Source organism: Tyto alba, unplaced genomic scaffold (genome assembly GCF_018691265.1).
Source record: "Tyto alba isolate M040663 unplaced genomic scaffold, T.alba_DEE_v4.0 Super-Scaffold_26, whole genome shotgun sequence".
NCBI lineage: Eukaryota > Metazoa > Chordata > Aves > Strigiformes > Tytonidae > Tyto > Tyto alba.
The window spans coordinates 1,995,448-2,022,859 of record NW_024881300.1 but is presented as its reverse complement, the minus strand read 5'-3'; the positions used below and the strand labels follow the sequence as shown (position 1 = coordinate 2,022,859).

The 27,412-nt window shown below is 54.7% G+C and overlaps 3 protein-coding genes across 13 annotated transcripts in view; all 3 read left to right on the top strand.

The window, feature by feature from the left end:
• Positions 1 to 1,771: 1,771 nt before the first annotated feature.
• On the top strand, positions 1,772 to 13,430 carry GOT2 (glutamic-oxaloacetic transaminase 2). Of its 2 annotated transcripts, XM_032987475.2 has the most exons (11): positions 1,772 to 1,932; positions 6,444 to 6,600; positions 8,110 to 8,238; positions 8,604 to 8,663; positions 8,774 to 8,935; positions 9,147 to 9,251; positions 10,148 to 10,298; positions 10,555 to 10,720; positions 11,701 to 11,851; positions 12,315 to 12,445; positions 12,564 to 13,430. In XM_032987475.2, exons 1-10 carry the CDS (start codon positions 1,865 to 1,867, stop codon positions 12,435 to 12,437), a joined length of 1,272 nt encoding a protein of 423 aa, XP_032843366.2. In that variant the 5' UTR covers positions 1,772 to 1,864; the 3' UTR covers positions 12,438 to 12,445; positions 12,564 to 13,430. The 2 variants fall into 2 exon arrangements, with proteins under 2 accessions (XP_032843366.2, XP_032843365.2); XM_032987474.2 differs by having other exon boundaries at positions 12,315 to 13,430.
• An 814-nt stretch (positions 13,431 to 14,244) lies between these two features.
• Positions 14,245 to 19,974, top strand: SLC38A7 (solute carrier family 38 member 7). The gene is made up of 11 exons (XM_042797789.1): positions 14,245 to 14,350; positions 15,547 to 15,964; positions 16,191 to 16,389; positions 16,478 to 16,622; positions 17,326 to 17,424; positions 18,175 to 18,232; positions 18,576 to 18,690; positions 18,911 to 19,058; positions 19,149 to 19,348; positions 19,614 to 19,668; positions 19,762 to 19,974. The coding sequence occupies exons 2-11, from the start codon at positions 15,668 to 15,670 to the stop codon at positions 19,862 to 19,864; spliced, it is 1,419 nt and encodes a 472-aa protein (XP_042653723.1). The 5' UTR covers positions 14,245 to 14,350; positions 15,547 to 15,667; the 3' UTR covers positions 19,865 to 19,974.
• Positions 19,975 to 22,903: 2,929 nt separating this feature from the next.
• CNOT1 (CCR4-NOT transcription complex subunit 1) overlaps positions 22,904 to 27,412 on the top strand; it is a 58,141-nt gene continuing 53,632 nt past the window's right edge. For all 10 annotated transcript variants that reach the window (XM_042797402.1, XM_042797397.1, XM_042797400.1 and 7 more), the window contains exon 1: positions 22,904 to 23,070. The gene's annotated coding sequence lies outside the window, so the exon portion shown is untranslated. The remainder of the gene's footprint in view (positions 23,071 to 27,412) is intronic.

Below are 27,412 nucleotides of genomic sequence, written 5' to 3'. Positions count from 1 at the left end.
AAATGGCTGTTTGTCATTTACATAAATATTTAATTGTTGACATATCCAATCTTCGAAAGAGCCATAAACTGGCCAATATGAATCCCTACTTATCTCCTTCCCCTCCCATACTTCCATACGATAATGGATCATCTTTTCCCTAGATATTTTTTTCTTCGGGAGGGGGAACTATCCCAATGCTGAATCATAAGCCCTAACGGACTATCTGGAGGTATTTTAGGGAGTTCACCACCCCCACCCTGCTTATTCTGTATGGTGCCAGAAGCCTTACTCTTCTTCTGGCCCATCTTCGGGCAGTGCCTTCTGTCACACGAGTCACTCGCTTTCCCCCGTTCGTGGCCCACGCCCTTGCGGGCAGTGGGAACCGCACTAGTGGGAGGTCCACGCTCGCTTCACCCGTTGGACTCCTAAGTCTGGTGGACGTCTCAATCACTCACACTCCGGGTACCCAATCCCCAACCGAATAGTATCGCAATTTACTCACTCAGTCCAGAGTCTTCATTCGGTCTTCGTGCACAAATATTATGGGGAACGGCCGTCTTGGGGTGTTACCGGGGAGTCCGATCCCCCACCCCGTATCCTCTTTGCTCTCCTATCTCAGTTCGGAAAATCCAGGTGAGCCTGGTCGGGATTCCCCCTGGGACCATCCAAGGATGGGGGCACCCTCCCAGAATTGAATTCCGAGTCAGTTGTCTGGATCCGAGTCACGGCACCAAATTTTCTTATAGGTAGATTAAGGCCAATCACATCCAAATATGGATTAATGAATCTTTATTAAGGTAAGAAAGCAAATGCAGTGCTGGGGTGGCCGAGGAGTCGCAGCTCCATCCAGGCTCACCAAATTGTTTAAGTTTCAAACCCCCTTTTATCCACACAGCTGCCGGTTTCAACACCTTCGGCACGCCTCCTGGCTTCTTCTACAATCTTATCTTCTTCTTTCTTCAGCCCTGTGGTCACCTACACCTTGTCCTTCAAGTCTGGGCCAATTTGCAGCTCCTTTGTCTTTTATGGCTCAGTGGTTTCAGTTCCTCTCTTCTCTCAAGGACAAGGGATACCAGGGATGGCCCATTCTGTTCTTTCTCATTCCATTGCAAAGGAGTTACCACCCTTTGATATGGACCATCTGGTGAGCATCCCAAGGAGGGGGGGGCTGTTGGGTTGGTGTTTCCTCAGATCAATTCCCCCCTTTTCTTTTCCCAGTAGTAAAGTCTTTTACTTTTCTTAAAATTTGGATCATTGTACTAATAATAGCTTTAGCCTAAGAAGTAATTGTTTAATTACTTTTAGCGAAAGCAAAATTCTTCTATTATTTATCACAACAGCTAACTACAGCCATGCACGGCCCAGTACAGCCCAGTACGGAACAGTGCAGTCCTTTATGGCCACGTACAGCCCCATACAGCCCAGTATGGCCCAATACAGTTCTACACAGCCCTGTACAGCTCCATACGGCCAACTACAGCCCAGTATGGTCCATTACAATCCTGTAGAGGTAGATCAGTGTGGCGCCATACCGCCCTGTACAGGCCCGTATGGCCCCATATGGTGGTGTAGAGCCGTATACAGTTAAGCGCAGCCCAGTATATCGCTGTACAGCCTAGTGCGGTCCCAGTACCGCCCGGTACAAGCTAACCCGGTACAGACCAGCGCCGCGCTGCGCGTTCCCGCGACATCCCAGTACGGCGCAGGCGCGGGCGGGCGGCGCGGCTGCAGCGAGACCTCCCGGCCGCCAGGGGGCCGGCGGTGGCCGCGTTCCTAGCGGGGCGTGCGGTTGGTGGGCGCGGCGCATGCGCGGGGCGGGGCGCGAGCCCGGCGGCCGCGGCGTGAGGGAGTCCGTTCGCCAGCCCGCTGGGTGCCCGCCGCCATGGCTCTGCTGCACACCCGCCGGCTCCTCGTCGCCCCGCGCTTCGCCGCCACCGCCACCCGTGCCAGGTGAGAGGGCTTGGGGGTCGACCCAACCCTTGGGGCCTCCCCCTCCGGTGCCGCGGTGGAGGGGCCTTCCCGGTGCCGGGCGCCGCTGTGAGGCGGGAGGGGGGAAGGGGGTTGCTGAGGGGACGGCGCGCGGGATCGGCGGGGGCGCGCGGCGCCTCCTCGCGCTCTGATTGGCTGCGGCCGGGCCCCCTTGAGGAACAGCGGGGGGGTGGGGAGGAGGGCGGCACGCGCACGCGCACTGGGGGCCCGGCGTGCTCGCGCTGCCGGTGCTGTGCGACGGGAAACGAGGACGCTGCGGAGTGGGGGGGGGGGGGGGGGAGTGTCTGCAGCGTGCAACGGGGCGTGGGGGACACCCACCCCGCCGGTAACGGAGCGAAATGAGGGCTGGGGGGTGCGGCTGCCTGGCGCTAGAGCTGCGCCTTCGGAGGTGCGGCCCTGCCAGCGAGGTGGGAGCCAGAGTGTTGCGGTGAGGACTGCTTTCTGTGCTGGCAGCTCTGGGTTCTGCTGTCTCCGAAGACAGTGGAGTGATGGAGAGAAGGATACAGGGTGAGGCTGGAACCCTGTGAAGAACCCGGAACGGCTCCACGAAGTACAGCTGACCTGAGAGGCAACACTCACCATGACCAGCTGGCTGAGAAGCAGAATGGGCAAAGGGGTCCGGGCAAGGCCTTGCTGCTCTCCAGAGCCATTTGACTCCTGGCCTGTGCTGGCTCAGGAAGTTTTAAGGATCAGTTCCCAGCCCTTGTCAGAGCAGGGAAGCAGTGGGATTTTATTTCCTCATTTCAGCAGACAAAGAAGGCTATTAGATATTGATTAACACTGTTCTGTCCAGCGTGACCCCTCGCTGCCTTGTGAGATGAATGCTTCCAGACCCTGCTGCTTCTGAGGCAGCCTTCTGGCCCTTCTCATCAGGTTTGGGAGAGCAGCCATCTAGAACTTGTGTCTCCTGCCCGTGGATTGGAGCCGGCCTGTTAAAGGTATACAGGCCCACTGGTAATAGCTTTGCTTTTCTCAAGCTTGTTACACAGCAAACTATAAATTACCAAATTGAATTGAGGTCACGTAAAAGAGATGCAGGCCATCCCTTTTGTAAATAAAGGTGTGCACAGCCCCCTTGTTGCCAAAGTGTGGCTCCTTATCCCGTGGCAGGGGATGCCAAGCAGGGGTTAGCAGTTTCTGTTTCCTTATCTTCAGCAACTTCACGTGGTGCTCAGAGCTGTTACCATTGTTCTGTGCTGAGAATGGTCTTTCTGAAATCAGGACAGAGGTGAAGAGATATGAAACGGTTAAAATGACTCCCTCAACACACAAATGCTAATTAAGATGATAACTCAGTCTGCTGCCCTGATGTATGAGGAGACAGCTATTTTAAATGTTTTGCTTGGTGAGAAGCTTACCGCAGCTGACGGGGGCAATTAAATTTTAGGCTTGAAAGAACCATGACAGCCAGGGCAGCCTGTTGGCATTGTTCTTGTGTAAATATTTGCGTTAGCTGTGGTATCCAGACAGCATCGCCTTTGGCCCCTCCGCTCTGCTCCTGCTTGCAGAAGTGCTGCAGGGGCTTTGGCAGAGGTTTTGAAATCCTGTATCTTACATAGCTGTACCTCAGGGAAGCTGGATTGGCCTCTTCACAATGGAAACCTTCACTGGACTTGTAAGTGCTGGCTTACCTAGAGAAAGAATTGCTTTCTGGGCTTGGCTTGAGGCCATAAGTACGCTTCTAGGTCTTTGTAGCTCAGGCCATGAGTTCCACATACATTTTGAAAGGGTGTTACTGGTTTACGCAGTTCCTGGTGCATTTTCCTGCCCTCTGTCCCATCTGTCACACTGCACTTGCATTAAACTGGCTCAGAAAACCAGGGTATCCCTCAGGTAGTTCAATCCCAGCTTAAATTTACCTTTGTTTAGTTTTCCGCACTGAAATACCTCCAGCCTGGCAGCAAAGATGTGCAGTTTATAACTTTGACCTTTGTTCAAGACAAATGCTCTTTTAATTGCTCAAAATAAAATATAATACAGTGCAGAGACAACATTATGGTAATATACAGGTAGCAGTGTGTTAGGACTTGTGGCCTTGGATCCCTAGTAGATCCTTTTCCCAAACCCTTGTCTATAAAGCTTTGCTTCTGTTTTCTTGGGCATCCTGATGGGCTTGGACAACTCAGCGTGGACTTTTTTCTCCTGTCTCCCTGCAAGCTCACCTCCCTGGAAAGAGCAGAGGAATCTGCCTTTGGCCCTCACTCCAAAATCTTCAGGCTGAGAATGGGAAAATCAGTCCTAAACCTACCATTTGCTGCCTTAAGCTGATAGAAAGACGGGCTCAGAACAAAAGTACTTAACTCTTCGGAGTGCTTATCAGGATCAGCATTAATTGCAGCAGTAGTATATTAGAGCCCAGTGACCTGCTTAAGTGTTTGCAGGATCGGGACCTAAATACCCAAAACTGTAAGCTGCTTGGTGATAAGCCCAGCAGAAAGAAGGTGCTCTCACCATCTTAGATACCAAATATATATACCCTCGATACCAAAATAATCCCAGACCAGGTAAACTGCAGGGGGATACACTCCTGTGCAGAGGGTGTTTCTTTCTTCCCACACCCCTACGTTGCCAGGAGGGCGTTGGGAGGGGGTTTCCAAAGCATCATTGCATGCTGCCTGAACCTGCAGTCGGTTTTTACCCTGCCAGCACCCTTGGCGTGTCCTGCTCAGGTTGGCTCTGCAGGGCTGCAGCCCGTGTTCCTCTCTGGAGGGTGTGTGTTGCTGGCATGACTGACTCATCCTCCTTTCTAAGTTGATCCTGTGCTTAACCAGAGAGGTAATTAAGACTTGTTAGTGGTCTAGAAAACATAAACAGATCTTCCATTTTTAAACTACCTGAGGTGGCTCTGCCTACTCGTTGGCTGCTGTTTTTTCTAGAGTCTGCCAAGAGGAGAAATGGAGGCTCTTTATTTGGAAATACTGTACTGATGGGAAGAGCAGTTAAGTCAAGAGGACAAATGACGTTTGAGGCTCCATGATATGCAATCTATATACGTATGCTAATGTAAAATACGTTTATGGAGTGAATAAACTGGATCTAAATGGACCCAAAACAAGGACAGTGGAGAGGGAAGATGATTTTCTGAGTTGTACTGATCACGTTAGAGCTTCCTTCAACTCACCTGGCCCTGCTGCCTTCAAATCTGTCACCACACTGAGCACTCAGCAGGAGGTCTGGCTGGCTTGGGGGTGGCTCCAGGCTGCCTGCATGGCCTGGAGCAGGATCCAGCCCCAGGGACAGCATTTCTGTGTTGCAAAAGCTTCTTGTCTTCACTTGTGGCAGCCTTCCCCGGGCTGCAAAGCTTGGTAAAGCTGATATGTGGCAGCATTAGCTCTGGGAGCTTTTCCTTAGCAATCAAGACTGAATCCTGCCCCAGAGGAGATAAACCCAATCTACCTTATGCTGCATGCTTTGCCTCTGCCGAGATCAGGGGTCTAGGTAAGTGTCAGTTGATGCTGTGAGTCAGGATGCTCAGAGCTGCGTGGAGTCGGGCTTCTTTAGTTATCCTGTCTTCAGGAGGGGGCTGTTACAGCCGTTGCCCTCTGCTAGGCAGGTTAAAAACCACCACCCCACTTCTCTTGCAGTACCTACAAGCCTGCAAAGCCTGGATGTGGGACTGGGCAGCGGCTGTAGCCAAAGAGAGAATAACGGGTTACTTTTTATAGCGTGGTCTGCTCTGCCCTTGACATTAAGAGAGCCTCTCTGTCTTCAGGATGTCCTGCCAACAGAGCAGAGGCAGGTGGTTTGTAGAGTGGCTGCTGGGGAGTGGGGCACAAAGCTCCTCCTGACGCAGGGAGGCTTTGTGCTTGTCAGCAAGGGAAGGGGCCTCCACACTGGAGGTTGTCACACTGGGAAGAACGTGTCCTCTGTGATTTCCAGGTAAGTAGCATTTGGCTATGACATCCCTTCTGAAGCGAGGCAGAGTTTGTAGGGCAGGGAAGGGACACGTGTTGATGAGGCCAGCCAGTGCTTCAGGAAAAGCAGATTAGTTTTCATGCACAAGAGCCCTTCCAGGATTTTGGAAGAGGCTCCGTATTCATGCTTTGTGCAATTGCTGGCCGAGGTTCTCTGGAGGGGACTAACCTACACGATCCTACCTGTAGGCTGAGAAGGGACAGCACTTAGCCAGAGCATAAGAGTTTAAGGTTTCTGTTTCCTGGGGCCTTTCTGGTGTCAGCACATAGAGCAAGCAGAGCCATTTCTACATGTTAATGAAGTGGAGGGAGTCAATTATCTTCACCCACAGTGAACTGAGACTCTACCCATTCTGCAATGTAAAATTCAGTGCCAGATAACAGATCTTAAAGGAGTTGTTTGGGTTTTTTCCCCTGGATAATTCTCTCAGCATTGCTTATACCTTTTACAGTGGTTTAAAGACATGATTTCCCTTGAGGTTTTCTCTCTACCCATCTTGGTGCACATCCCTGCCCAGTTCTCAAGCCTAATTCTTTGCTGCTTTTTTTTCTCTTCAGCTCATGGTGGTCCCATGTGGAGATGGGTCCCCCCGACCCCATCCTGGGAGTGACAGAAGCTTTCAAGCGCGACACCAACTCCAAGAAGATGAATCTGGGTGTGGGGGCGTACCGGGATGACAATGGGAAGCCGTTTGTCCTGAACTGTGTTCGCAAGGTAAGCCTGGTGCTGAACTGTGTTCGCAAGGTGAACCCGGTGTTGGCTGCTGGGCAGGGCTGGATCCAGGTGTTGGGCACCCTGGGGGGGTCAGGGAGAGGGAAGGCCTTTAAGCAAGGTTTGTCTCTTGGCCCCTAGAATAAGATTTGTCTCTAACAACAGGACAGTGTTCCTGGATGTCTCCCTTAGCAGTACTAATGTTTTTGAGACACAACAGAGCTGTTTAGTAGGGGATAAAACAGGGAATACGCCCTGTTCCCACCCAGGTTAATCTAATTCATCCCTGACTTCCATGAGCCCTCCAACCTAGCTGTCCTCTGAACTTTGAGGTGCTTCTTGAATAGGCTGGTGTTGCCTGGGCCAGCCCACGTGGGAGGAGAGAGCTGACATTGTCCCCGTGATGGATTAGTCTTAGAAATTCTACTGAGCCATTGTTACCAGTTTTTCCATAAGCCAGTCTGAAACTCCAGCCCAGGGAGCTGGCTGTGGACACTGCCCTTGAGGAGATTACAGAGCCTTGCAGGGCTGTAAGCGTAGGAGTAGGCTGTTAAATAGCTGGCAGCTGACACGTGTATAGACTTGGCGTAGGGAGGATGCCTTGTCCATGTTTCTCATCAGCGTGGGGTTTAAAGCCATCCCTTGCCTTCGCTCTCCCTGTGTCAGTGTGTCTTGCAGCTGGGTCACAACCAGGAGCCTGAGTGGTGTTAGGGGAACAGTTCCCTGGCAGTATGTGAATATTGCCAGGGTCTGTCTCACTGCCCTGGGAGCACAAATAGGGTTCCCAGAGTGTTCCAGATGTCTCTATCACTGCATTTTTTCCTGAGCATGGCTCCTTATTTGCTGTCTTTGCTTCCACTCTCTGATCCTCTCTTGGGTAAGGACTTGGTCTGATGCAGAATCTGCTTGAAAGAAGTAGAGATTAGTGAAGCTGGGGAGAGACACATATAAGGGTTGGGTGAGCTAGCTTTCACGCAGGCTGCTTTCAAAACTGTCTGGGGTTTCTGGATTAATTCCTTACAACCTGCTCCATCTAGTTCAATAACACTCCCAGCATGATTAAGCCCTACAAAAGGTTTGCTACCCTACCTGATTTGGGGATGTCTCCCTTTGTAGAGACAATCTCTGCTTTTCAGTAACAGTCAGGTCTCGCCTTCCTGCAGGACAATTCCTGCTTGGGCAAAGAAATGCGTGTCCTTGGGCAGCAGTGTTGACTCGGAGGTGGTGTTCTCCTCTGGTGCCAGGTTTTCTGGCTCTGCTCTACCGACGGTCGCACCCACTGTGGGCTCTGGTGGTTGCTGAGCACTGTTCCCCATGGTAAAAGCAGGGTTTCATCTGAAATGTTTACTGCTGCCCCTTCCTTGGGAGGAGCCCTGGTCTCTGAAAGGAAACTCCTCTAAACCAAGCTTTGCCCCTTTTGAGCGAGCAAATGTGAAGAGAAGTGACTTTGAGCTGTCCACCATCCCCTCCACGGTGGTGCCCTCCTTGCTGAATGTGTGTTCTCCTTCCCAGGCGGAGGCCATGATAGCATCCAAGAAGATGGACAAGGAGTACTTGCCCATTGCGGGGCTAGCAGATTTCACCCGGGCATCCGCAGAACTGGCTCTGGGTGAAAACAGTGAAGCTTTCAAGAGCGGCCGGGTAAGGAGGAGGCTGGGAAACAGGGGGTGGGCAGCGCTGTCTGACGCACGGTTGGTACGTGGGTGTCCAGCAAAAGTGGAAGAACTGGCAGGGGTGTTCTTACCTCTGAATTGCAGGCTGGCTGGGCCCAAGGATAACTGCTTTCTCTGAAGGCTGGGGTTAAACAGCCCTTCCTAAGGAGCGGATTTGACCTTGCCAGGGGTTCCAACTTCCTACCTTGCAGCTGGAGTCACTGACCCATGCAGTCCCCTCCAGCCCCATGTCCCTGTTTTGCTGTGGTTTTGCCAATGCTGACGTAGTGGCTGGGCTTTCATGGTATCATACCCTGACTGCTCAGACTCATCTACTTGTTTCTGCCCTTGCAGTACGTCACTGTGCAGGGTATTTCCGGGACTGGATCTCTGCGAATTGGAGCCAACTTTTTGGTGAGTCCCTGGCTGGTGGGGGAAGGAAATGACACGTTTTGACTGGAGCTGAATCTCTGGGGTTTTCTAATTGCTTCAGCGTGTTTGAATGCTGTCTTTCTCTTGATCAGCAACGGTTCTTCAAGTCTAGCCGTGATGTGTATCTACCCAAACCATCCTGGGGCAATCACACACCTATTTTCCGTGATGCTGGATTGCAACTTCAGGCTTACCGCTACTACGACCCCAAGACGTGCAGCCTTGACTTCTCTGGAGCCATGGATGACATTTCTGTGAGCTGCCTTTCACGCCTGGAAGCAGGGGGGTGTTGCGGGACGATGGGTGATCTTCCTTTAGCCTAAATATGATGCCTGAAAGCACCAAATCAAGGCTAGAAGCCTTGCAGAGCTCATCTAAGCTATCTAGGGCAAGAGTTTCATCTCAGCTGCTCAGGAGAATGCTCAGATGTCATTAATAATTCATTTTCTGTAATATCTTTCTTAGAAAATTCCAGAGAAGAGCATCATCCTCTTGCATGCTTGTGCTCACAACCCCACTGGGGTGGATCCCCGGCAGGAGCAATGGAAGGAATTGGCAGCTACGGTGAAGGTGAGCAGTGGAGTGTCCCAGGGGTGCTGTGCTGTTCCTGGGAAAACCACATCTCTGGCCTTCACTGCGCTAAAGGTTACTCCCTTCCCTGAAGCCAGGATGGGTGTCATGTTCCTGTACTGAAGACAGGAATCAAACAAATGCACCCATAAAGCTTCTAACTGACCATTCTGCTGGCACCTTCCCAGGAAGGTGGGGTAGGGAAGCCTGAAAGGAGAGCAGCGGGGTTGAAAGAGTAAGCTGTGATAGCTGGAGCGGGGCTCCCAATGCTGGTGTATTAAAAGTGCTGGGAGATCTTTTACGTGCTTGGTGTCTATTCACAAGTTTCAGCTGGAAACAGATAGAGGCAGGTTCTTCCTTCATCCTTCTCCTCTTCCTTCCTGCTGATCCCCCAAGCTGTAGCTGACGGAATTTAGCTTGGGGATGCCTGGCCTTCGTAGTGTCCTGAGAACTGGTAGGTATTAAAGTGACCTCTGGGTCCTAGAGATGGCTGTGGGTCTCCTGACAGAGGGGCAGTGTGGCTGGGTTGTCTGCCTGGAGGCGTTGGGAGGGCTGGCATCTGCCCAGAGGGCTCCCAGCTGGTTTTCCTGGAAACTGATAATACAGGAGACACTGAAATGGAATCATTTATTACTGCTGAACCTACTTCTGCCTTCTGGGCCAGACTGCACATCCCATAAATGCACTGTGAAGGTCCTGACCTGCTGTTATGATGTGTGGTGGGTAGCTGTGGGTTGTGGGCTGCCTTCCCTGTGGCAAACAAAGGGGAACAACTTCTGGAAGAGCACAGTTGCCATTGAGCAGGCCGCTGCTTGCATGGCTCTTTTCAGCCTGCTACCCTGATCCCTGGAGGGGCGTTGAGCTCCTGTGACACTCTCTCCCCTCTTTACTGGCAGAAACGAAACCTCCTCGTGTACTTTGACATGGCCTACCAGGGCTTTGCCAGTGGGGACATCAACCGGGATGCCTGGGCTGTGCGGTATTTCATCGAGCAGGGCATCAACGTCGTCTTATCGCAGTCCTACGCCAAGAACATGGGGCTGTATGGTGAGTAGGGCAGGTAGTGTGGAAATGGTTTCCTCCAGGCTGCTGGAGAGACTCCGGGGTTTAGCAACCAGTGTGTTTCCGCTGCCTGTATTCATCCTGCGGTGCTGGTCGGGGCACAGGAGAGAACCTGCTGGGAGCTGGTGGAGACCCTTCTAGAGACCAGGGCTCTGCTAAAGCTGTGTGGCATTTGGACAAGTCCTGCCCCAGCCCTGGGTACCCAAGGTCAGAGGCGGGGACCTGATTGCCCCTTTTTCAGGAGAGCGTGCAGGTGCCTTCACAGTGATCTGCAGTGATGCAGAGGAAGCCAAGAGGGTCGAGTCACAGCTGAAGATCCTCATCCGCCCTATGTACTCCAACCCACCCCTGAATGGAGCCCGCATCGCCTCTATCATCCTGAACACCCCTGACCTACGGAAGGAGTGGTGAGAGGGAATCCCTAATGCTCGTGACAGTGAGATGTGAGGTCTCTTTGTGGCAGCCCGGTGCTGTGCTTACTGTTTGCTGCTGTCATGGGCAGCTCGTAGCTTCAGGGCTACAGTCAGACTCATGTGCCACCCCTTTCCTCTGGAGAAATCTCCGCTCATGTCCTAGCAGCAGCTGGTATCGGTCCAGCCTGACACAAACAGGTTTCCCTTGCGTTATCAAGGCAGAAAACACTAAAGGAGGGGATAAAGCTCCCTAGGATTGAGGGCTGCAGGAGCTGCCTATCCAAGGAGTGGAAGAGACTGACTGAGGTGGTGTAGCCATGTAGTATGTGTCACATGGGGAAGTGGAAGCATAAGCCCCCTGGGAATAAGACCCAGGAATGTGACCCTCGTGCTCTAAGCCTCCTTCCTGGTGTCAGCCTGTGCAGCTCTCCCAGCCCCTCGGTGTCGAGTCCCTGCCGGCAGCTGGCCTGGCAGAACAAAGGCCGGCTGTGTGCTGTGGCTTTGCTGGGAGCTGTGTTCCTTTGGCAGGCTGGCACTTGTGCCTGATCCAGGGACCAGCAGAGACGTCTCCTAGCTGTGCTGCCCTGGAGCAGGGGATGTCTGCCTGCGCTGGGAGGTACCCCCGCAGGTACCCCATTTATCTGCAGATATTTTATCTGGGTTTGGGCGGTGCTGCCATGAGGCCTCTTCCTCACCCACAGCTTTCAGAAGTGAGAGATGCCAACACTGTGGTAGTAGTGTTCAACAGCTATGGAATAAATACATAGCAGATACATTCAGGTACCAGGAGAAAGAAGCAGCTCCCTAGCCAGAGCTTCAGCTTCACAAGCTCTGGTCTTTGTTCATCTGCATCCGCCGTGTTTTGGGGGTATTGGGGCCTTTCCAGGTGGAGGGGGGTTGGTTCCCGGTAGTTGCGGGGGTTGAGCAGCGTTGGTGCATCCCAGCCCTGAGCAGTTCCTGGGTTGGCTTCTCAGGCTCGTGGAGGTGAAGGGCATGGCTGACCGGATCATCAGCATGCGGACTCAGCTGGTGTCCAACCTCAAGAAAGAGGGATCCTCCCACAACTGGCAGCACATCACTGACCAGATCGGCATGTTCTGCTTCACAGGGCTGAAGCCTGAGCAGGTAAAAACAGTTCCTGGGGTCTCAGGGTGTCGTTTGCGCTCCTTGTCAGTAAGATCTCGACTGCTGGTGCCAAAATGAGCCCTCATAAGCAGTTCTTCCTCCAGGAGGAACATCCTCCAAGCCCTCAGCACTGGAGTATCATGGGGACCCAAGTCTTGCTCGGTTCCCTGCTGTGCTTGTGGAGGTTGAGAGCAGACATATCTGTCAAAGGAAGCAGTCACTTGGCGCTGCTCTGGGGTGACCTTAAAGTTCAGCTCAAGTGATGATGTGACTCTCTCAGCTGAATACCTGCAGCGTTTGTGTGTTGTCGGAGAGCCGAGCAGCATCTCCCTTGGTTTACAGGGTGCACTGCTGGCTCTGCAGGCACTCGGTTTGCTTTCAGTCCTGGCTGGCTGGGTGAATTTGCACTCTGCTAACAGAGGGGAGGTTGGCCTGCGGTTTGAATTCTGCTCTTTCACCCCAGGTGGAACGGCTGATCAAGGAGTTCTCCATCTATATGACAAAGGACGGTCGAATCTCTGTGGCGGGAGTTACATCAGGCAATGTAGGCTACCTGGCTCATGCCATCCATCAAGTCACAAAGTAAAGACAAAGGTGTGCTCTGGCGCTGGTGGCTTTCCCTTCCCCACCAGTGGAAGATGGGGAAGGAAAGGAAACAAGCAGAATACTTCCATCCACAACACTTGACGCCGCTGCTGAATGTATCTTGTAGATGAGTTGTTGTAGAAGCCTAATCAAAAACCGCCCTGCCTGGTGGAGCAGGGTCATCATTGCTGGCTCCTGCTCGTCACAGCCGTTCTCCCCTGCTGTCCAGCCTTTGTCCATCAGCCCCAGCAGCTGCCTGCGCTGGAGGGAGCGAATGCTTAGCACTCATCCTAACCAGCGTAGGCACCAAAGGCTTCCCCACGCTCCTTTCTCCGGGGTAAGGCTTTGTGAAGGTGTTGGCCACTGGCCTGAGGGGGCTGAGCAGGAGGGCTGCTCAGTTGCCACCTCCTCGGCTGGTCCCTGCTGCCACCAGCCTCCGTCCTCCTCCACCTTCCTGCCCTGGGGCTGGGCAGCGCCAAAGCTGCTCTCCAACAACCAGCTCGGAGGACTTATCACTACTAAAATCTGCTCCACTGGTGGCTTCACTCTTTCCATCTGGGAATCTCGGGTGTAATGCAGTGGTGAGTGGGGCAGACCCATGTCCCTCCTCTAAACCTGCCTGGTTCTGACTTCACTCCTGTGCCCTGAGATGAAAAAATTTCTCGCTCCCCACCCTCATAACAACCTCTTCTGAAAACTGTTCTGTTGGTCTCTGCCTCGCCCCGTTCCTGTACCAACCTCCTTGTGTGTGTCCCAAAGCCATGAGCTTTGGGTGGGCCCTGCTCTGTCCACCTTCGCATGGGGTGCGGGGTATCCCTCTCTGCTCTCTTCAGCCAAATTTCAGGTGACACTAAAAAACAGGAGGGAAAGATCCCAAGGAAAGTCAGAGCTGGTGACAAAAAACATTCTGTGCTTCTAAACCGAGAGTCTCTGAGGCCCTGTGACTCACTGGAGTCTGATTTTTAATCCAAATAAATGCACGTGGCTGTGTCGAGCTGGGGGCTTCCTCTTGTCGTCGCACAGCTGGATCTTACCCCTTCCATCCACCAAGCGTTCCCTCTGTGAAACCCTCATCTGAGAATCCCACGTAGAGAGAGGGCCCCCAGAGCAGGGGTGGGTGTGGGCTAAGGTTACCCCTGCCGGGACTGGGTGTCACGGAACTAAAATTGAAGCCTTGGGGGTTGAACGTGGGTGTCGCTGAAGAGAGCGCAAGTTCCCGAAGGCCGCCTGCCCCGGAGTGGAGTTTCTCCTCGCAGCAGGCGAAGGTGCATCCCCAGGGGCACCTTGGGGGTTCCCTCCGAGTCCGTGGGAGCTTTCTCCATCCGCTGGCGCCGGTCCCTTTCGCAGCCGCAGCCAGGCGTTTAGCAGAGCAGTCCTCCTTTCAATCCCAGAGCCGGGGCAGGCCGATAGCACACGCAGCCCGAGCAGAGCTGGGGCCTCCCGCTGCTCCCCGAGACACTCTCACATTTAACCGACCCTCGTTTCCGTGGCCCCGATGCCCACAGCCGCTCCGATTTGAGCAATAAATAAACTGCTTTCCCTGCTGCCCCGCGGCTCTGCGGGTTCCTGCGCTGCGATCCCCGGTTCTCCGTGCCTCTCCCGCTTGCGCAGAGCCCTTTTCCATTGCGTTTTCTATCTGCCACCCCTTCCAATAAAAGTAGAGCCGGAGCACAGCCCTGCCTTCTCTTCCCCATCCTTGCTTGCGGGTTTCTCCGCGTTCAAGCTGCAGAGCGGCGGGGATGGGCTTTCCCGAAACGGGGTGGGAGAGCCCCTCGCCGCCCCCCCTCGTGTCGCGGGTGAGGTGTGGGAAGGGGCGGACTACAACCCCCGGCGTGCAGCGGGCAGGGCGGTGCCGGCGCTGCGCCGCCGCCGAGCCGGGCCCGGGGCCGGAGCGGAGTGGGGTCCCGCCGCCCGGTGAGTGGGGGCCGGGACACGGGTGGGGGGGGGGGACACACCGGGACACCCGCTGGGATCGCGTCGCGTTCCCGAGGGCATCTCCCCTGCAAAGGCGGGGTGACCGTCACCTTGCTGCTTTCCGGAGTGGGGCGCCGCCGCGGGGCCCACGCGGGGCCGGGGGTTGAGTCACCCTCGGAGATAAGGGCCTGCTTCTCGGGGTTTCTGGTTGTCATCGGCGCCGTGGCTTTGTCTGGGGTGAAAGGGCAGCCGGGCAGCCTGCAGCATCCTCCTCCGGCCAGGGGAGAAGCATCGACCCTCCTCTTCATCCAGGCAGGGGCTTCGGGTCAAAGCAAACCCACGGCCACCGGCGTGGGGACCTGGGACCTGTCCCTGTGTGTTCCTACCCCCGGGGGAGACGGCTGCCTTTCTTCTTTCCCTGCGCAGACCTGCGGGATTTTTTTTCCCCTTCCCCAGAAATCTTTGAAAAGGATTCATAGCGCCAGCATGGGGTTTAAATAGCCTGGAAGCAAAGGGTGGGCTGGACAGGAAGTCTCTGGAGATGTCATCTAAGAAAAAAAGATGTTTCCTTTGAAAAAGAATTTCCCTCGGCCATGTAGGTCCCTGCGAAGCCCTGCCAGGTTGTGAGGGTTGATCTCCTTCAGCTCAGAGGCACTGGAATGAGACCTGGGCTGTCCAGCCCCCAAGGGCTGCAGTGCTGGAAACACCAGGTCTTCAGGTCCAAAAGCTTCTGAGACATCCCGTGCCTTTGGTCACCCTGGGGGTGCACTGGAAGGGGCCAGTCCTGCTTTTCCTGGTGACACGGTGTTTCTGCCGCCCACGTGGGTCGTTCTGGTTGAGCCCAGACTTGACCTTTACCCGGGAGCACGTGAGCAAGCGGCTCTTGCCGAGCTAGCAGGAATTGGGGTTGGAAATCAGGAAGCGAGCCGTGACGCTGGGTCTCGTGCCCGCAGACAGGCAAGTCCTGCCGTGAGGCTGCAGCTCCCCAGCCCCGTCACCGCGGCTCCGTCCCCCGTCGGACGGCAGCGGTGTCCCTTCCTTTGGATTTGGGGGGACGAGAGGCGAGTTCTGCCCTATCTCTGCCGGCATGACCCACCAAGCTGAGACTCATTTACTCTGGTGCCCCCATCCGATGCCCAGATTGTCCCTTGCCAACATACCTTGATTAACACATGTCCTTTTTAATCCCCTTCTAGGAGCAGTGAAGTGCCTGACCCCCACGCTGCTGCAGTCCCAGCCCGATGGAGCCAGCACTGGCAGAGGACCCTCCTCGAGGCGACCGTCTGAGCCCGCTGCAGGAGCACTAGTGGGAGGTGGATGGCGGCGTGTGCCGCCCTGGGAGGGACGATGGCTCAGGGCACTGGGAGCATCAACAGCGACTACAAGGATTGGGAGTGGAGTGCCGACGCCGGGGAACGGGCCAGGCTCCTGCAGAGCCCCAGCGTGGAGACGGTGCCGAAGAGCGGAGAGAGCCAGGGCAACGGTCTGGGGGCCACGTCGGCTTTGGGAGCCGTCTTCATCGTGGTCAACGCTGCCCTCGGGGCTGGGTTGCTCAACTTCCCCGCCGCCTTCAGCATGGCCGGCGGCGTGGCCGCGGGCATCGCACTGCAGATGGTGAGAGGGTGGGGAAGGGACGGTCCCCCTGTCCCAGCCTGGGAAGGGGCTTGGGGGGGATGTGTGGAGCCCCAGAAGGGACTCGGGGAGGACCTGGCTGCTGGGAAGGAGCCCTGTTGGATGAGGTGCACCAGAGATGCTCGGTGTGTTCAGGGATGGCTGCTCGGGGTGGCTTTGGGGACCTTGTCACCCTGTTGCCTCAGTGTCCCCTCCCTGTCTCTTCCAGTGCATGTTGATCTTCATCATCGGAGGCTTGGTCATCCTGGCGTACTGCTCGCAGGCCAGCAACGAGCGGACCTACCAGGAGGTTGTGTGGGCCGTCTGCGGGAAGGTGCCCGGCGTGCTGTGCGAGGTGGCCATCGCCATCTACACCTTTGGCACCTGCATCGCTTTCCTCATCATCATCGGAGACCAAGAGGACAAGAGTAAGTGTATCCCACGTGGGGAAAAACTGTCCGTTGCTGTCCTTTTGGCTGGAAGGGGACAACCTGACCGCCCCGGTTCTCCCCGCAGTCATTGCTGCTCTGGTGACGGAGCCCGAGGAAGCTGGGAGCAGCCGCTGGTACACAGACCGCAAGTTCACCATCAGCATCACCGCCTTCCTCCTCATCCTGCCCCTCTCCATCCCCAAGGAGATCGGCTTCCAAAAATACGCCAGGTGGGTGGGGAGGGCTGGGCTGGGCCAGCCAGCACCCACTTGAGCCCAATCCCAGCGGACAGGGAGTAGCAGTGCCGTGATTCCATACTTGCTTGCCCCTGAGGGGTTGGACATCCCCTCCTCTGCCTTCCTGTGCCTCGGTTTCCTCATCTGGGAAGCAGAGGAGCTGCTGAGCACTGTGCAGCCGCAGCCTCGTACTCCGGGGCTTGTGTCCCTCCCTTCTGCTCACTGGAAGAAGCGAGGAGAGCTGCTTTCAGCTGCGTTTGTGCCCTGTCTTTGGACTTGGCCATCTAGCAGAAAGGAGAGGCAGCAAGGGTCCCCGGGGCCGGGTGGTCTGCAGGCCAGCCTGGCTCCACCAAGCGTCTTGGTGTAACCTCACTGCTGGAGCTGGGCCAGGGCTACTGAGGAGTGTCACTTCTTTAACACTCGCCTCTTTCTCCTGCCCAAAACCCAGCCCATGGGTCTCATAGAGGCACAGGACAGCCCCTGAGCACAGTGGGATTGCATTGGCATCTGCTCTGGGGACAGTGGGTGACAGTACCTGGCATATTCCCACGGGAAGGGAGAGCAGGGCTGGGCCTGATGGGGAGGAGTGGGCTGGCCTGGGCTGTGCAGGGAGGAAGATGGGGCTGGAGAGGCTGGGAGGAAGCCCGTTACGGAGCGGGGAGGCAGCACGCTGTCGCTCTCCTGTCCCCTCCTGCAGCTCCCTAAGCGTGATCGGCACCTGGTACGTCACAGCCGTCATTATCATCAAGTACATCTGGCCTGACAAGGAGCTGGTGCCTGTGGAGATCCCCACCAGGTGAGTGCGAGAGACACGATGCTGGCGGGGGCCATCACGGCACTGCAGAGCCAGGCAGGAGCCAGGGCTGCAAAGGTTGTGGACAAATCCTTCACGAGTCCCATCCCTGGGCCCAAGGACACTGCATGTTGCTGCCAGAAGCTCCCAAGAGGCTGCATCTCTGCACGTTTCAGAGGAGCAGGTGGTGAAGGAGTGGAAAAAGACCTGTTGGAAGTTTCCACGGCTCCATCGCAGGTTTTGAGGAGAGCTGATGGACTTTTCGCTCCGATACAGCCAGGCCCAGGGTTCCCCATGCAGTGCTTGTGCTCACCCAGCAACCAGGGCTGTGTCTTTTTCAGGATGATTTTGGTTATTTTCTTGGCCAGCACAGCCCCTGTGGCTTGTCCCCTCCCTCATGGTTTGGGGATATTTATGTACCCAGTGTAGGCAGTGGGAATTTTAGGGCAGAGCAAAGTTTAGACTGGTTTTTGGCACTGCTCAAGTAGATTCTTATTTTTTTACCGATACTTTTAGTTTTTTAAGTCCTCAAGTTTGGCTGGTTCTGTCTTGGTGAAAGGCCCTGTCTTCAGGGAGCACCAGGTCCCAGGAAAACCTCACTCCATGCAAAGGCATTGTCCTGGGTGGGGGGACACAGTAAGAGCAGAAGAGCAAACCCATCACTGAGCACCCCTGGCTCATCCTCCCCTGGGACACTGGGTGGGGCACACGGGGGGGCCTTGATCTGACCAGTGGGTGTTTCTCTCCCACCAGCCCCTCCACCTGGACAGCCGTCTTCAATGCCATGCCCACCATCTGCTTTGGGTTCCAGGTAAGGCCAGGAGCCTGGCGCTCCCCCTTCCCACCCTGCGGCCGCCTGGGTGGGGGACCAGCGTGCTCCAGGGATGCTCCCCTGGGTGCCCAGCCAAAACCCTCCCCACATGCTCACCGCGTGGCTCTGCGAGGGGGGCAGAAGCCGGTTTAACATCTCACCACCCCCTGGATGGAGAGGGATCGATGTTACCCCAGCTAGGAAGTCCGGGGCAGCCTGTCCCCCTTGCCTTTCCTTCTCCAGTGACAAACCCGGAGATACCACGCGTGAGATCCCGCGTGGCTCCCCGTGACTCCGGCTCAGCTCATCGCATGTCCCCGCTCTCTCCCCGTGTCCCTGGCAGTGCCACGTGAGCAGCGTGCCCGTCTTTAACAGCATGAAGCAGCCGGAGGTGAAGACCTGGGGGGCAGTGGTGACAGCGGCCATGGTGATCGCGCTCTTCGTCTACACGGGCACTGGTGAGCGAGGGGACACCATGCGAGTGTGGCATGGTCCTCAGAAGGGGTTGTGAGCTTCTGGAGGGACCCTCTGGGCAGAGAGGGACAGAGCGGGAAGGGAGGGGAGTCCATTTAACCCCCCTGCAATGTTTCCTGTGCCATACCTATCCAACTCTGGTCCCTCAAACACACGTGCAGGAGGTTTGTCCCTGTCCCTTGCTGACTGCTTCCTTCCTGGCAGGAGTCTGTGGCTTCCTGACCTTTGGGGCCGGTGTGGAGCAGGATGTCTTGCTGTCCTACCCCTCCAATGACATCCCCGTTGCCCTCGCCCGGGCCTTCATCATCCTCTGCGTGCTGACGTCCTACCCCATCCTGCACTTCTGTGGCCGGTGAGCGCTGGGAGGAGGCAGGGGCTGGTTTGGGCAGGAGGGGCAGCGTGGGGAGACCCCCCCGCCCCTGCCCTGGGTCTGTGCCCACAGGGCTGTCTTGGAGGGTCTCTGGCTCCGCTACACTGGGGTGACAGTGGAGGAGGACGTGGTTCGGGAGCGGAGGAGGCGCCTGCTTCAGACCATCAGCTGGTTCCTCCTGACCCTCCTCCTGGCTCTCTTCATCCCCGACATCGGCAAAGTCATCTCTGTCATTGGGGGCTTGGCTGCCTGCTTCATCTTCGTCTTCCCAGGTAGGGCATCCTGGGGTGCTCAGGGGCCAGCGGAGCTCTCTTGGCCTTGTGTCTCGAAGAGGGAGGGAGCAGGATGGAGACGCAGGAACCAGGAGGTCTTTAGAGAAGGACAAAAGCGCGGCGTGAGGTCGGTCAGCAGCCCAACTATTTTGACTGGAGGCTCTGCTCCGTAACGGGGAGCATGGCTCCCCGGCTCGTGGGGTGTCTGCTCAGTCCCCAGGGGACAGTCCTCATCTGGCTCTAATTTGCCTCCCCTGCCTTGCAGGGCTCTGCCTGATTCAAGCCAAGCTCTCTGAGATCCAAGAAACCAGGGCAATCAGGTAGCTGAAACGTGTTCCCTCTCTCACCCTTTCCCCTGTGGCTATTGGGGTGAAGGTCCCCTCTAAACACACCCTGTCCTCCTGCATCTGCAGCTGGTGGGCCCAGGTCAGCTACGGGGTGTTCATGGTCACCCTCGGAGCCTTCATCTTCGGACAGACCACTGCCAACGCCATCTTTGTGGATCTCACAGCCTGACTCCTCCTCCAGGCTGGACCGCACTGCTGCTGCTGAGGGGATGCAGATTTCCCCTGGGACCAAAGGGAAGCGGGGAGAAAACACGTTGGCGTGTTGGGAAGATCCAAGAGGAGCGTTGTAATCTGGGGCTTGGCTGAAAAAGCCCCGTGGTGGTTTGTATCTTCTTGTCTTAACGTACCAGGCAGTCAGGCTTCTCCTCTCAGCCCTGACTCCCTGGTGAAGCCAGAGCATCACTACAAGGGGACCTTTCTGCCCCTCCAGGGTAGACTTCACTTACCTTAGACATCACTAAGGGGTCGCGGCTGGGGTTTAAGAAGGCATGCTGCTCTCACCTGTGTACCCCCATGCTGGTGGAGCTCCTCTCCACAGTTAAACTCCTTCTCCCAATGCTGGAGGGAGACAGTGCATCTTGCATAAAGGGAACTAGTAATCATGTTTCTCAGGCAGGGCAACATCCCCGTAGTCCTCTTTTGTGCCAGTGTTTGGTTTGGTTGGGACTCTGCTTTCCTGTGGCTCATCTTGCCAAGTCTCCTGCCCTGACATCTCCCTCTGCCTGGGCTGCACTTTCTGTTACAAAGCGTGAATGTCACCTTCAGCCTGATATTATTTTTTTTTTTTGGAGGATCAGGATGACCCCAGGTTAGGGACACACCAGTGCAATGTATTCCCAGCCAGGAGCTGCTCATTCTCTAGAAAAGGTGCTGTGGCTGCATCAAACTACTGGAGACGTTACGCTAGAGCAAAGTTCTTCTCCCAGTTTCCAATCCTGCTCCTCCAGGAGGTATCCAGGGAATGGGACTGGGCCAGGTGTAGGTTTTAAGGGATGCTTTGGGGATAAAGCAGTCAGTATTAACCCATTTTATATTGTTCCTTTGGTTGTTTACACTCTCTGTGGCTGGTGTTGCTCTGGGCTCTCCCTCCGCTGCCTATCTGGATGATAGTTTCATTTTTGCTTTCTCTGCGTTAAGCTGTTCCCCTGGCTGCAGATTCGGCTGGGGGAGTTAAACCTCAACAGCAAACTGCTCTTGTTCAGTCTTTGCGTTCCCTTGATCCTTGTTTGGCTTCTAAAACCCTGGGGGAGTGAAGCATTCATGTGTATCTGTTGCTGCTTTGGTGATGGGGGGTCCGACCCAGCTTTGTGCACCACCTGGCTTTGCTCCTTCTGCATCTTCTAGAAGCAGCCCAGGCTGTCGTGGTGGGAAAGGTGAACCCCGGCGTGCTTCTGTACTTCTCACCTTGGCTCTCTCCCTCTGTGACCAGTGGCGGTGGGTGGGAGGACAGCCCGTGGGCGCTTCCCCACGTGGAAATGTTTGGTCTTTCCCTACCAACACTTGCTGCATGTAAAGAGTGACCTCCCCACCGCTCCTTGGGACGAGATGGGGAGACCCAGCTGAAGAAAGAGGAGGAGAATCCCCAAGCACAGCGTGAATGTTTGAGGAGCCCCATGAAGGCACGAGCCCCTCTTGCCTCCCTTAAGGTACCCTCCAACCTCAGTGCCCTCAACTTTTGAGAAAACCAAGCTCCAGCAAACCCCACATTCATACACCACCGGCTCCCTCCCAAGCCCTTTCGCCCAGCTCCTACCCAAGAGCAGGCGCTGGGGTTTGGGGGGACCCCTTGGCATAAAGAAGAGGGTGCCCACCCCCCCAACCCTTCGACCCTCCTGGACGTGGGGAGCGCAGAGCCACCTCCCGTGGAGCCCGGCAGAGACGCTGGAGGCTCAGCAGATGCCAACACCCAGATGCCTTTCAGTGCCCGTCCCCCCCCGTCAAGCCAGAGAGGGGTTTGGTACCCGGTGGGTTTTGTGGCTCTGGCTTTCCCGAAGCTGTTCTGGCCGAAGCGGAGGCGGACACAGCGTCCCACGTCTTCGGTTGTCACCCGGGGAGCCTCTTTCGATCCCCTCCGAGGTGGGGGTCCGCGTGGGTGAGGGCAGGCACGGAGGTGCTGCGGCCGTTTCTCCGCTCCCCTGTTTACAAACACCGGCCTTTTGAAATGTCTTTTCTACCCGCAGAAAGCGGTGGGGCCTCGACTCAATAAAAGTGACGTTGTGGTGCGTGCACCAGGAGGGCAGGAGGTGGTTTCTGTGGGGCCTGGGGGGGTGGTGGTGGGGGGGGGGGGCAAGAGGTGAACCCGGGTGGGACGCAGGGGATGAAACCGTGACCCCAAACCCCAGCTCCGAGCTTTGCAGTGGGTTTGGGTGCAAACCCCACGGCCCCTGCCAGAGGTGAGGCCCCATCGCCATCCTCACACACCCCCCCCGCCTTGTACCCAGGGTCTGGGGGTGTCGGGGGGGGGGGTCCTGGGGTTTCCCATCCCGCCGTTGGGCCCCCTGCGGTTGGGAGGCGGGTGCGGGGTGGCCCTGGGGGGGGTTGGCCAAGATTTCGGGGCGAAGCGGTTCCCCGCAGCGCTGGTGGATGCGGGGTGCGGGGGGGGGGGAAGATGAGGAGGGGTGGGGGCGTCCCGCCGCCATGTTGCGGGGGTGCAGCGCTCTGGGCCGTACCACCGCACTAACCGTGTGGGGGGGTGGTGGTGTCTGTGTGAAGTGGGGCCGTACCAACACGCCGCGGGGGAATACGCTACACTGTTTGGGCTTGTACTACCGTGCTGGGCGGGGGGGGGGAAGGACCGTACCACTCGTGGAGGGGGAGGGGCGCCGCCCCCGCCCCCCCTCATGACTCTGCGCGCTCTCCGCCGTTGCCCGCCGCTTCCCCTTCCCGCCCCGCGCTCATTGGTCGGCCCCGGGTGGGCGCATGCGTCGACCCACCTTGGCTTTGCCGAGCTTGTGATTGGCCGAAGCGGTAGGCGGGGCTCCGGACGCCTCTCAGCCAATGGGCGCGCGGCGCTGGCTCCGCGCGGAGGGGCGGGGCGCGGAGAGGGGGGAGGGCGGCAGAGCGCGTGCGTCCCCCACCCAGAGGTCGCGCCGCGCTGATTGGTCGGGCCGCCCGCGGCCCTGCGCTGTGATTGGGGGAGCGCCACGCCAGGGGGGCGGGAAGCTCGGCCGGAGCCCCGCCCCCCCTCGCGCCCCCGCCGCCCGCCCCCCCTCCCCCCCCCGCTGGCGTGCCGCGAGGGGACGGGGGAGGGGAAAGGCCGCGACGTGAGCGCGCGACCCCGTCCGCCATTTTGTAGCGAAACGGCGGAGGCGAGAGGATAAAAGCGCCAGCGGGCCCGGCCCGGCGTCCCCCTCCGCCTCCTCTACGCCCCCTGAGGTGAGCGGGGTTCGCCGCCCGCCCCGCCGGTGGGCTCCATGCATGTGGGGGGGTGGGCGGGGGGGGGGGGGGCGTCCCGGAGCTGCCGCGGGGGTCGTGGCCGCGGTTTGGTGGCGGGCGCCGGTGCAGGCCGTGGAGGGAGCCCGTCGGGCCCCGCTGTTTCCGGGGTGCGTGTGGGGGGGCCCCCCGCGGCCTGGCCCGGCCCTCGCCTCTCCGCCGCCGCCCGGTTTGTTCGGCCGGCGTGCGATCGGCAAGGGACCAGCAGCCGAACAAACTTTGAAGGGCTTTGCCCCGGCCTGGGCCGCTCACGGCGGGCGTGGGGCGGGAGCCGCGAGTATTTTCAGGGCCGTGGGTTGCCGCCTGCGGCTCCCGGTGCAGGGAGGAAGGCTCTGGCGGCGGCGGGCTGCGCGGTGGTCCTTTCCAGGTGTCATGGAAATCATCAGCTTTTGAGCTGTTCTCATTTCTCTTCCCCATCCGCTCTTGTAGCGTTGGCCGTGACAGGTGGAGCTCGGGGAGGCTCCGAAAGCGGCCGGCGCTGGGCCTATCCCTGAGCTTGGCTCGGTGGCCTCTTCAGAAGATCGGCGTTGTTGTGACTTACCCAAAGAAAACAAGTCACCTGTAAACAGTGAGCTGTAGGGAAATAAGGCGGTGACACAACCTTCCTGCAGACCACATGGAAGAAATGCTTCTCAACGCTGTACTTCAGTTAAGAACATAGTGCCCAGTAAAATGGGCTTGCTTATTTTGAAACTAGAAATAGCAACAGTTGGCTGTTTTGACAGATGCTGTGTTGTTAGAAATAGTTCCTCTGGAGTGGTTCTCTAACTCATAGCAGTACCATGTTCTCTTAATACAGTAAGGTTGGTGAGCAGTCATAGTTTAATTTCAACAAACCGTGGACGGCGCGGACTGTATTTACAGCAGAAGTGAGGTAATTCTAAAAAATACAGCACTTTGTGTGTTGATAAGTCATAAGCTTAGACTGTCTGTTTCTGAATCCCACTTGTTAGAAGGAGAGCAGATGACATCTGCTCTCAGTGGAACATTGGTAAATGGGCTGCAAAACAGGTATGACACCTGACAAGTCATTCTTAGTGCACACAACTTAAGTGTTTCCTGTTTCTAAGGTAACTACATCGGCATTGACTAAAATTATAGGTGGATGAGTCTGGGTGAGGTGACTAGTCTTAAAAACAGGAAGCAAACTTATCTGGCAATAGGCTTCTTTGTCCTTTCTAGACTTGTTATTGTTTTGGGTTTTCTGCCTTTATTCTTTGAAGTTTGCTGTTGATCCTATTGGCTTGGTGTCTCAACACCAAACTCCTAGCAAGCTTGCTATCTACCTCTCTCTTCTCTTTTAAGTAATACCTGATCTTCTTTTATCTTCCTAGCATAGTGCTCCTAGATACTTAGCTCATTTTTAACGGATGCTGAAATGGCTACTGTTGGTGTTCGGTTGAGTCAGTGGAAGAGAAACTGTGTAAACATAACTTGGGAAAAGTGAACAGTGATGTTTTGCGAACCTGTGATGGGTCATTGCTAAATAGTGTTGGGAATTCTTGTTACCGAGAATCGTGGCTGAGGGCATCACTATTTTAGCCAAATTTCTTTTTTGTTCAATAACCATCCCTATTATTATGAATACTGCAGTTCTCATTTGCCTTTTGTAGTAGCATTGAACTGTTCTAAAACACTTTTTTGGATGGGAAAACAGCATGAAGTCTTTGAGAACGGGTCCCTAAATTTCCTTCATTCCTCTCCAACAGAAACTTTATCCTGTAGTGTTTGACTGAAGGGAAAGTGGGAAGTGAGAGTTTCTTGGGTTTTTTTTGCAAACACTCCGAGTTGAGATGTGAAAATGCCTGAAGCGGCCATGTCATGGTTGATGTGTGCCTGGTATGTTTGAGGTAGGTTCCAAACCTGACACTTAACTGGCCTTAGTGTATGGGAACAAACATACGTGCTTAGTTCAGCTGAGCTCTGTGAACTAAAGCTGCTGTGTCTAATTAGCATCGTGGCTTCCAGTTGACTGGAATTGTGTGTGGTTTTCCAGTATGTGGAATGTTCAGGTGGCTTTTCTGTGTGTAAACACCTAAATTGGAACTGGTCAAATTAATCAGGAGCTTATTTTGCAGTTCATGCGACTTTACACAGTAAGGTGTTTCTCTTTGTAGTTTTCAAAATGAGAGACATCCTGAACTCTAACTGAACTGTGGTGTGATTCAAAACCTCCCTTTACTACTTGGAGTGCTTCTCATGTGGGGTGTCTGAGAGGCGTGCTGCTCTTAGATATGTTCTGCTTGTGCATGGGTTTCAGAAGCAGGTGAGAGACCATGCTCTGGTTTATCTTCCATGTGCAGTATGCATGGCTCAAAATTTTTACAGCTCTTGAAAGCCAGTGGGAGTAGTTAGATTACCTCTGCAAAATACTAAAACAAAAAAAAAAAAATCCAAAGTTCAGCTTCAGTTAGTTTTGAAATTACCTCCTTTGTAAGGCGGTTACTGAATTTGTGGAAGACTTCAGGTTTGTCATCTTCAGCAGCAAGGCTTAGGTACTCGTAATGATCTGCTTCAGGTAGGTAGAGAGTATTTTTGTCAAACCTGACTGCTGGTTACATATTGGCCCTCTCTATTTTGTGATTTTTGGATTCTTGCCTAAAATTGTATGATATTTATATTTTAATAGCCCAACAGAACTCTGTCTTTGAAAAGAATCTACTGAAATAGATGCCAAATGTTTTGCTGGTGTCATGCTGATTTCCTTAGAAAGTGTTCAGGCTATGTAATACTGTAGGTGTTGGTAAATATTGTCTGCCTCTTAATCAGTGGTGTTGCACAATATAAAGTGATAATATTTTAAGAGCTCTTGAGTCCTGTGTCTGATGGCTTTAGTCTGTTGCTGTATCACAGGATCTGTAATTGAAAGTAGCTACTTTTGTCAGCAAATCTTAAATCTTTTTGGTGAACTCCTCCTGGTTGAGGCCTGACTTTTCTGAACCTGTAAGATGGCAGGTTTGCCCTATGGACTGAAAAGCTGCTTGAATCATTGAGGCCAATGTAGGGAGATTCATTCCCACTAAGAATATATGCATCTAAAAATAAAGTCTGCTTTGCATAGCATTCATAGCTTTCTTAATCAGTGCTGTAGTAATTGAATTTTAGCCTTGCATTGAATGACCAGAGAGATACCTGTGCACTTCTGCTTTCTGGGCAGGGCTCCTTTAATTACCCTGATTTTTATATATTGTTGTAAGCTAGATTGCACCATTTGAACCTTTGAAATGCTGTTAGTCTGGTGTTTGTAAGAGCTGTCAGGTTTTTTTTTCTGTGTGTCAGGATACATACTGTGCAAACCATATATTTAGAACATAAATAGGAAGCTGCTTCCTTCAGCTATTGTGTTCTGCCCTTGAGCTGCGATGTCTGTTCAGGCTCTTGTTCTACTTCCTTGAAAGGGAAAATCCCATTTTGACCCCAGCTTGGGTTTTCCTGTAGCACTGCCAGATTTTGCAGTTAGAAAGTAGCAAAGCTTGTTGTGCTTCCCTGCCGTTAAAACGTGTTGAGATGGTAGTCCCTACTTTTCTTGGGAGGAAACAGCAATGCTAATAGTGGGGTGGGATTGTCAGTGTCAGTGCTCTGCAGGGTGTTGTGTGACAGTAGGGAGGATCCCATTTACCACTGAGCCCAACTCATGAGTTCCAGTACCTAAAAGCTTGATTTTTTGGGTGGAGTAAGTGTGATTGCTGTGCTGTTTGTATTCTGAAGAACAATATCCAGAGAAATGTCTTTTTTCTTCCTAGGTGCCTGAAAGGCAAGCTTTGAAACTTCTGATATTGCCTTACAAATGGCAGAGTTAAAGTTTTGGTTTGAGTCCTGAGTTCAAGCAGGCCTTGAGTTCTTCAGGCTGATGGCTAAAATCTGGTGCTCTGATAGGGCCTGAATCCTCCTTGCTAGCTGTTTGTACTGGCTCTTGTGGGTGTAAGTACTGTGGCATGGTGGTCTGTCTGCTTGATTTTTAACAAACATTTTTCAGAAGCTTTATGTTGGTCTAGTATGTTAAACCTTGCCAGTAAGAACGTCTTGGAAAGTGTGTACTTGCCGTGCCCAGTGACACTTTCTGGATTATTCAAAAACTGGAGTTGAGTTATTTAAAAAAAAAAAAAAAAAAGCCAAAAACCCCCCAAACAATCAGGTACTGTGCTACTGAGAAATCTTGGTAACTTCTGTGCCTATCCCCCTTCCTACAAAGCTGTTTCACAGGCAGTGGGCTTTTAAAGCTGTAAATAAAAGTAATGAATTATAGCTTGTCAGATGTACAGAAAAGAAAAAAATGGAAGTTTTC

Excerpts from the sequence above, each read along its gene's own strand:
- SLC38A7 (XM_042797789.1), top strand. The coding sequence starts at position 15,668 with ATGGCGGCGTGTGCCGCCCTGGGAGGGACGATGGCTCAGGGCACTGGG. Across the intron at positions 16,390-16,477 it reads CGGAGACCAAGAGGACAAGA|TCATTGCTGCTCTGGTGACG; the intron begins GTAAGTGTATCC and ends TTCTCCCCGCAG. Across the intron at positions 17,425-18,174 it reads CCTGTGGAGATCCCCACCAG|CCCCTCCACCTGGACAGCCG; the intron begins GTGAGTGCGAGA and ends CTCTCCCACCAG.
- GOT2 (XM_032987475.2), top strand. The coding sequence starts at position 1,865 with ATGGCTCTGCTGCACACCCGCCGGCTCCTCGTCGCCCCGCGCTTCGCC. Across the intron at positions 8,936-9,146 it reads GAGCCATGGATGACATTTCT|AAAATTCCAGAGAAGAGCAT; the intron begins GTGAGCTGCCTT and ends TATCTTTCTTAG. Across the intron at positions 11,852-12,314 it reads CAGGGCTGAAGCCTGAGCAG|GTGGAACGGCTGATCAAGGA; the intron begins GTAAAAACAGTT and ends CTTTCACCCCAG.